The sequence below is a fragment of the Eurytemora carolleeae genome, unplaced genomic scaffold (assembly GCF_000591075.1).
Source record: "Eurytemora carolleeae unplaced genomic scaffold, Eaff_2.0 scaffold262, whole genome shotgun sequence".
Lineage (NCBI taxonomy): Eukaryota > Metazoa > Arthropoda > Copepoda > Calanoida > Temoridae > Eurytemora > Eurytemora carolleeae.
Window position 1 is genome coordinate 87555 of NW_019396267.1, and position 10056 is coordinate 97610.

The 10056-nt window shown below is 31.0% G+C and overlaps 1 protein-coding gene across 1 annotated transcript in view; it reads right to left on the bottom strand.

Moving 5' to 3' along the window:
- Positions 1–10056, bottom strand: part of LOC111699730 (DNA damage-binding protein 1) — a gene marked incomplete in the record, with an annotated part of 28361 nt that overhangs the window by 2886 nt on the left and 15419 nt on the right. The window contains 10 exon segments of the mRNA XM_023470462.1: positions 777–867; positions 1272–1360; positions 2677–2779; positions 3280–3398; positions 3764–3811; positions 4371–4477; positions 6937–6988; positions 8385–8477; positions 8875–8917; positions 9469–9584. Of these exon segments, the coding sequence (XP_023326230.1) occupies positions 777–867; positions 1272–1360; positions 2677–2779; positions 3280–3398; positions 3764–3811; positions 4371–4477; positions 6937–6988; positions 8385–8477; positions 8875–8917; positions 9469–9584 (861 nt within the window).

A 10056-nucleotide genomic window follows, 5' to 3' on the forward strand; every position in this document is an offset into this window, starting at 1 on the left:
ACTATAACTATTAATTACTACTTAACCGGGAGATTAAGGGAGGATAATTAAATTGAGGGGAAAACCACTTAGCCGAGGGCCTCCAAGACCTTTTTGGGGTTCTAAACCTCACGAGCGTAGCGAGGGAGGTTTAGAACCCCAAAAAGGTCGAGGAGGCCCAAGGCTAAGTGGTTTTCCCCTCAATTTAATTATCCTCATGAAAACTCCCGGTTAAGTAGTAATTTATCGTTTAATCTCCTGTTCAACGAAATAACCAACCGTGGGGGATAAAATAATAATGAAATCAATAAAACTATCAATTATGATTTTAATTCTCTTATTTCTTACTAATGCATATGGAATAATATTTAATTTCTTGATCTAAATCTTGAATTAAATCTGTATGGATCACAGAGGGAGGATAAGTAATTATCCTCCCTGGAATTAAAAAAGGAGGGAATTTAAGGTTGGTTATTTCGTTGAACAGGAGATTAAAGATATTTTGCTTTGACCTTTTATTTAAAACGTTCTGTTTATCATCTGTCTAAACCTCTTTTCAAGAGTTATTTTTAATTATGATAGTTGTGCAGAAAAGAAATAGTTTAGGGCTATCAATCACTGAATTGGGTGAAAATAAATAATTTTAAGGAGAAACGAATGAATTTTTTGAATATAAAACATCCGTAAGGGGAAAATTTTGTCAATCGCTGTCAGTTTTTCATATTGAAAATATTTAACACCCCCTTCCCCCTTTGGGGGCGGGGTAAAACTAATATATGAAAATATAAACACTTCACCTCCGACATTTGTAACCTCTCCTCCTCCGTGTTAGCTCCAGAATCCCTCTGACAAACAAACAGGTTGGCACTCATCTCAGCACCAAGGAACCTAAGAATTTATGAATGTAGGAACTGAATTTATAAATTTGAGCAAGTTTGCTGAACGGCCTACAAATCTTGAATCACCGATTCAAAGCTAAAATCCTAACTGAAGCTCAACAGTTTTTCTAGATTGGTTTAGTTGTCTGCCTAAGTTATTAATCAACTTTTAAAAGAAAAACATTCCAAAATGATTTATCTTAATTTTTCTATCCTACTCCAAAATTATTTTTTTGAGTAAAAAAACTTGTCGATTTTTTATCTAGGATGCATTTAAATAGGAAAAAAGAGAAAATTAAATTTTTATTTAAAATTATTCTAAACTTTGCAGGTCGGGTTTTATTTTGCCCAACTGAAGTGTTAACATCTTCTTTCTGGAAAAAAAAAAAAAAATATTAAAAAAATTATCCTTACTTTTCATCATCTATAATCTCAACTGCTGTCATCCAGTTCGGGGAGTAATCTTTAGCTATTTCATCCAGACTTCCCTCCATTGGTTTATGCTAAATAATCAATCAATGCTAAAAACTATCATAGTTACTTGGGATCAAAATAAATTCTGCTTTTTGGGATTCATCAATTATTCTAATAAAAAAAAATAATATATATATAAAGCTGGCCTGGTGGATGAACCAAATTGGCTGAAGTGGGAACCGATGGGAACCTCTCGGGTGATGATATAGGTTAAAAATATTTAATTTCAAGGTTAAGGCCGGGCAATTTAGCTAGTAACCAATAAACAATCCTTTGTGGAAATGAAGGCTGAGTCCCCATTAAAAGTAAGCGTAAAAGGACGGAAACAATTTATTAACAGTGGATTAATTATACAAACTAAATCTTTACATAAATCAAATCAAGTTAAAGGGAGTGACCGGCTATGTAAGGTAGTTAACTGAGTATGCAGTAATGTGGAAAACTTCCTTCGGATTCATTTGAGACATATTAAACTTTTTAAAGATCTATAAATCCTGAGTTTGAGCGCAAATTCGACGTTCAAAACTCCTACTTTGGGGGTGGACACGTTTTCAGAATTAGTTTTTTTATTCAAAAGAAACCTTCTATTCTTCAGAAACCAAACTTAAAGTGAATATACTAAATTAAGACTGAAGTGAGAACTATAGCTTAATGATCAAGTTCCGTTTGGATACTCAAGTATTAAACAGTTATTAAAACTATTAATAAAATGTATAATAAGACCCAATTTGTTTCTAAAATAAGTTTAAACAAAAACATTCCAAGACTTATTTTTAATTTATTGGAGTCCAGAGTTTTGGCAAAATATAAATGGGGGACGAAGGTAGAAACTATTTATTTTGCACTCCCTTCAGGTTCTTAACAGGGGTGCATATTTCATGAAAAATCATTCTCCTACCCCAGTAGTTGATATGATTGGGCGAAGCGCAAATTTTTTTAAAACTATCCCCTACTCACCAAGGAAATTTTTTTAAAACGTATATTCGCTGAATTTGGAAAAAAAAAATGATTTTAGGGGAAATTTTTAAGATTTAAAAAAAAACTTGCCTTTTCATTTCCAATTTTTNCTGGAATATAAAAAGTAAACATGTAGTTTGATTTTACTGAACTTAACAATATCTTTAAAATATAACGCGTAAAAACGATCGAAAACGGTCCTCACGTTTTTGCATCGGTTTTAGCATATACCTTCTGCCAGGGTCAATATTTGACATGGTTTAATAAAAACAAGTGTTTAGAGTTAAAAATTTTAAATATATTTGCTCTTCTTATATTTTGCTAAAATTTGACCTTGAAAGAAAATATAAACAAAAACGTCTCAAAAACGAAGCAATTGAAAGCATACCTGTAGTAGTATCATGCTCTTGAGAAGATCTCCAATCAGAATAAAGTCCCCGGACACTTTGGCGAATAGAGCCATTATATGGTTAAAATTAGAACACTCTAATCTAAACAAAACTAAATTATTTGATTAAAAGTAAATTCCGTGTAACAATTGTGTAAAAATTGATTTCAACCCCCCTCCTATCCTGAAAACAACATATAAACAGATCAGGCCCAAATTTTTTGTGGGACCTCACATGACCCCGGGAAAGGTTTTAGGAAAATCAAAATTGAAAACAAATTCCTAGAAAATAGAAAAGAAAATAGCCAAAATTTGAAAATACTTTTTAATTGCAGACTTTCAGGGCAACAGTTAAAAAAGGGGCGTGAAGCGAAGCGAATCGCCCTAAAAGCCTAGTTATATAGAAGTGACAACTGCGGGCCTTTGTAAAATCAATATCTTCTGGCCCTCATGATTTGATTTGGGGGCGGGTTGAAAAATATATAGAAGGACCTTAATCAATAGAAACCTTCTGAAAATTACTATTTGATACAATTAATAACATTAACACACGCACAAAATTTGATTAGAACAGTGAAATTTTTTTTTCTATAATATAATAACCTGAGTTCTTTGTCGCATGTCCAGTCCCACAACCTGACTGTGTTGTTAATGGTGGTCATCAGGGTCTTGTTGAAGGAGATCGCCGTCCACACGGCTCCCTTCGTCTCCTTCTCTGCTACCTAAAATCAGTTTAATGAAAAATACCATTTTTAAAAATTCTACCGGTCTAAATAAATCTTCTCTTTTTTCAATGAAGAAGGTTTGTAGTCCGCATGTGGAGATGAGCTTGAATGTCAAGTTTCAGCTTCAGCAAAATCAACGAGTTTAATAGTAAACTCTAGGAAATCCACGCAGTTTCTCATCATTTCCTTTCAATCAATCATAATTCTCTGGAAAATGTTGCGGTGCTTGAGTATCTTAGCTATATAAGCCATTTTTTACATATTAAAGAGTCTGGGGCCGAGGGCTTAAATTTAAATTAATCCTGAATTAATTATTTAATGAATTTAAAACTTTAGTTCTGGACTCTGGACAGGTTTCCTACCTGTGTTAGTTTATTATCTGCCCAACTAAAGATGACCAGCCGACCCATCTAAACAAGATAAATTATAATTCTCAAACTGCTTTTATTTAGTATAATCACAGGAGAAAAACAATAATTATTAATAAAAAAATAAACTTTTAAATAAGTGATAAAAAAATAAGGGACAAACATGTGCTGAAGAAAAAAACTTCTAAGTAGAAGAATTAGATGTTTTTACGAGAAATAGGATTTTAAATTTGAAAAAAAAATAATTTAGAGCTATAACATGTATTCATGTCCCGGATGCAACAGTCCTGGAAAAAAATAATTCGGAACATTTTTCTAAGATTTTTTTTGATTTTTTTAGAACAAATTATAAATTTTCTCCGTTTTCCGTTTATTTTTATACTGAAACTTAATGAAACATAAGGAAGTTTTAATTAATCTCTCATATTAGAAAACAATTGAGATTTGTGTTTTGAAAGAAAATAAATATTTTTCAGCAGATATTTTGGTAGATATTTTGCCCTTTGCATTTGGCCAATGTTGAGCAAAAATGTTGATCAAAATGTTCCAGATCCGAAGCACTACACATATCGACAGTATATTCTCTAAACATTCGCCTCACCTTAGGTTCTGATTCGTCTGGATTGACGATTGCAGTTCCCACGACGTAGTAAACAGTTGGGTCAGCTCCAAGCTTACAAGACTCAATGCTGAACAGAAGATAGGATTAAATCTGATACTCTCAGGTCAGATATTATCAATGGAGGGTTAGTAGGTAAAGGCACTGTAAGGGTAAAAATGGCAATGTCCGATTTACAACGGTACCCGTAAACGCTTTGTCTGATCAAGTTTAGATTAGATATGTTTATGTTTGGATCATATTCAGGGTTCCTGGCGGAGTATATAAGAAAATTTCAGATTGTTGTCATGATATTCACAAGTGTGCATTTATCACATTAATATGCAGAAAATATTATTTTCAATATTTACGAATATCTAGTGCATCAAGATTAAAAATAAAGGACATTTTTTCTCTTTTCTTGATAGAGTTCATTTTTTTCTTTAATTTTTTATTTTTTTTATTTGACCTTTCTGCTTTCTTTTTAAGTAATCTTCTTTTGGCTCTTTTTGTCCCAACAATAGAAACTAGGACAGATTAGAATTTATTTAACAGCATTTAACGTTGGCGCAGTTTTAAAATCACAGGGTATCTCATTCCATAGAGAAGCAACTCTTTGGCTAAAAAATTGTTTACGAATATCAGTTCTTCAAAATTTGGCACTAAGTGAAAAAGGATTTTCTGACATTCTTGTAATCCTATTGAATGTATCTGCTAACATTGAAAACCAAGTACATTTATCAACATTATTAACACCATGCATAATTTTATAGATTTCAATAAAATCATAGCGGAGTCTTCGATTTTCAAGGGATTGTAAATTGAGTTATATTAGTTTGTCACTATACGATGAACGAGTAAGTTCTGAAACCATTGAAACCGTCCTTTTTAGCACGCTTTCAATAGTTTCTTTATCTCCTACACTCAAAGGACAACTCTAGTTAAGGTATAGCATAAAGTTTATAAAGATTGATAAAGTTTATAAAGTTTGGTAAAGTTTATAAAGATTTATAAAGATTGTAATTGTGTCTCTATAATGAAATGCTTCAGAAATAAGAGACAATTCACCGTTTGATTTTTGGGCTGATTGGTTGCAATACACTAAAGTTTAAAGTTTGCATGCATTGTAACTCCAATATCTTTTTCCTCGTCAATCTGTGACAAGGTTTGATTGTTCATGGTGTATGTATAGCCAGGGTTTCTATTTCCGGTGTGCATAACTTTGCATTTATCAACATTGAACATATACTCCAAGTTTCAGCCCAATCACAAAGTCCATTAAGACAGTTTTGTAATATATTTTTGTTAGTTTCGTTTAACATTTTTTGGGCAAGTTTCGTATCATCAGCAAATTTTTTTAAAGGGAGTGACCGGCTATGTAAGGTAGTTGAACTGAGTATGCAGTGTTGTGGAAAACTTCTTTCGGATTCATTTGAGACATACTAAACTTTTTAAAGATCTGTAAATCCTGAGTTTGAGCGCAAATTCGACGTTCAAAACTCCTACTTTGGGGTGGATACGTTTTCAGAATTAGTTTTTTTTAATTATTAAATAACGACAACGAAAAATAAGTTAAAAATTATACCTTAATCTAATTAGATGGTTAGGTACATAATATTTCTCAATGCTGAAATCGATTACTTCGTTTTCATTTATATTGAATTTCTTATTTTCTTTGAATTTATTCGCAGATTTCTTCAAATTCTTCAAATGTCGTCTTTTCAATAATATTTCTAGAAAATCTGCAGAAAATCTTTGTGAATAATGAGAAACCAGAATAACAAAATAGAAACTAATAATTGAACAAGATTACTTATTTTTGATGAGAAGATTAATTTTTATTTTCTTAACATGTTCCTTTACATGACGTCTGTAGTTTATTGTAGAACTTTTTTACATTTTATGTCGTCGTTATTTAATAATTTAAATTTAATAATTATTAGGAATGAAGGGAAGACTTATCCTCTTTTTTTCCGATACAATGTACAATGTACAATGTACAATATACAATGTACAATGTACAATGTACAATGTACAATGACAATGTACAATGTACAATGTACAATGTACAATGTACAATGTACAATGTACAATATACAATATACAATATACAATATACAATATACAATGTAAAATATACAATATATACAATATACAATATACAATATACAATATACAATGTAAAATATAAAATATACAATGTACAATTACAATTACAATATACAATATACAATATACAATATACAATATACAATATACAATATATACAATATACAATATACAATATACAATGTAAAATATAAAATATAAAATATACAGTATACAATATACAATATACAATATACAATATACAATATACAATATACAATATACAATATACAATATACAATGTACAATGTACAATGTACAATGTAAAATTTACAATATACAATATACAATATACAATATAAAATATACAATGTACAATGTACAATGTACAATGTACAATTTACAATGTACAATGTACAATGTACAATGTACAATAGAACAATTTAAAATATAACAATATCAATGTAAAAATAAATATTACCTCCAGATCTATTGAGTCCAGTAACTGTGACAGCTACTGAAGTTGAAACAGCCTGAAAATCATAAATGTGGATACCCATAATCGCTTGATCTCGATAACCACAATAGGACCTCTTGAATTTTAAGCAGCATTTATCCCAATTATCTTATGTAAATAGAGTTAACGACGAATCTAATTATCGAATACAAATTTAATTAATCTGCAGATTAACAAAAGATCCCAATAAATTATCAAGCGAAAAGGTGACAACAGAGAAATGGACCAATCATACATGACGTCACAAGTGTCAAATATAACAAGGAAAACAAAATTTTCTCACATTAGTTGATATGTTTTCCAAGGTTAAATAAAAAAGTGTAAAAACAGAAAATAAAGAACACATAAAATTGCACTTGTTTTTAAGTAAGATAAGCTTTATTCCAAAATTATCACTATTATTGATAATTTTATCGGACACAAAATCTAATTGACACTTGTGACGTAAGAATACAGCTGTACTGAGAGAGTGTACAAATTCTACGTTGCCCTCTATTGTACTAGAATCTATTTGAAAAAATCAAGATAAAGCATTGATCTCGAAATCACAATACAAGAGTCCAACCCCTGAACTATTGCGCAACTTGATATTACAAGATGTATAAACTTGAATGAAATTTAGCGTATCTAAAGTCTTGAAAAAAATAAACTAGTCTAAATTTAAAAGGACAGAATTTAACTGGTTTTAAAGTGAAAATCCAAATCAATCATAATGGATAACCGGTTTGTTTCAATCTTTGAACCGAATATAAATTAACTGAACTAAATCGAAATAAACTAAATTGAAACGGAAGGAACTGGACTTATCGGATTAAAATGGACTGTATCTGAATGAACTGGACTTTATTAAGATAAACTGAACAGAATCGGAATAAACTAGACTGAATCGGAAGGAACTGGACTGATCAGAATGAACTGAACTGAATTAGAATGAACTGAACTTAATCGGAAAGAGCTGACCTGAACCGGAATAAACGAGACTTAATCGGAATAAACTGGGATTAATCGGAATAAACTGAAATAAATCGGAATAAACTGGACATAATCTGAATGAACTGAAATGAATCGGAATAAACTGAACTTAGTCGGAATAAACTGGACTTAATCAGAATGAACTGGACTTAATCGTAATAAACTGAAATGAATCGGAATAAACTGAACTTAGTCGGAATAAACTGGACTTAATCAGAATGAGCTGGACTGAATCGTAATTAATAGAACGGAATAGGAAAAAACTGGATTAAATCGGATTAAACTGGACTGAATCTGAATTAACTTAACTGTATCGGAAACTTAATTGAGTTGAACTGGACTGTTTCTAAATAAACTGAATTGAATCTGAATGAACTAGTCTGAACTAAGCTGTATAAAATCTGAGTGACATAACTATTAGATAAGATGATTGAAGTTACCTGCGTTGTGACACTTTCTCTTGAATGCTTTAGTCCTCCCTTGTCCATAATATCCAACCGTTTAGTGAGTACACCAAAGGTACTCGTCTCCTCCTGAAATGTGTTCATTCTCTATATTTAATATTTTCTTTTAAAGGGACTGTACACGTAATTTCAAGAGATCCTCCATGCAAAAAAACGGCCATGTCCGATTTACAGCAGTACCCCTACACCTTCAGGTTACACAAATATAGGGATTAGCAAAATTGAGTATGTGGGCAAGAACTTAGTTCCTTTATACCATTTCATTATTTTCTCAAATTTGTTTGTTCGTCTTTTCTCTGTAAATCCATTATTAACATTTATAGTTGTAATAAAAATAACAGAACTACATAACAGCAGGCGACTTATAAAGTTTAAGAAATAACAGAAATAAAAAATAAAAAATTTGAATTTTTTTTTACAAATTTAAATAAAAAACAGAAGTTTAAAACATATTTTCAAAGATTACCTGATATGCAATCCTCATTGGAGCCTCACCAAGTGGAACTGATCTAAAATTAAAATCAATGAAAATTGTTTGAGTTCACAGTAGGGTTTCCGACACAATTGAATTTTACTTGCTCCCAATTGCAGGCCCTGACATTTCCGCACAAATTGGCACAATTGCGCGCAATACGCGAACGGTTGCACGCAATATCGCACAGTTGCGAGCAATTCCGCGCAACGAAATCCCAATAGGTTTTAAACCACGAGACCAGGAATTTAAAAATTAAAAATATATAGCAGGAAAATAAGTTCTAAGAGAAACTAGTTCCTTAATAGTAACCTTGAAGATAGATTATAAAGGTTTGAAGTGTAGAGTGGTAAATATTTACAAGAATTATCCGTATGATTGTTATAAAATAAAAGACTGTACAGTGTACATCAAATGGCATTTATCACCCATTTTTAGATACTTTTAATACAAAATTTTGTTGATTTCCCAAAACTTTCAATTATTTTTCAGAATTTAATAAATAAAACTTTTTAAACATAATTTACTTTTGTTAGGGGGGCCGGGGCGGATAATTTTCATAACAGAAAATATACCCCTGTACTAGACCTGATATGTAGTTTCTGTATCTCGTCAATGGTTCCAATAGTAATGCTTGTATCTGAGGTGAGTGCCAAGCATTCAGGGTATGCATCAGTGTTCAGGGAGCACATATGTTTCACTTCCTGAACAGTAGACAATTTTATATTACTATAATTATTATTTTAACTATCATCATTTTTGAAGGACAATTCGGCATTTGAATAAGTCAGCAATGGTAAGCGCTACTAGCCATCGAAACCCATTTAATTATATGTTTTGGTATTTGTATAATGCATACATCCAAATAAGCAAAAATTCCCAAAATTTATTTTATCTTCATATGTTTCCCCCGTTTCAGCAAAAAAAACTTTGGTAAAATTATTTGTATAGGGAGGGGAAATGATATTAGAACAAACTATCAAACAATGTCTTGCAATAAGACCAAAGAATGATAACTGTCACATTCTGTTTTTAGTATGTTTTGAAACCTCAAAAGAAAGGAATTGTAAAGTTTCTGGGAAAAAAGCAATGATGATTATTTTACAGAATGTTATTTTTTAAAAAGCAGGACTTTATATTTTTATTTTTTTTATTTGGGGGGGGGGTTGTTCTTGA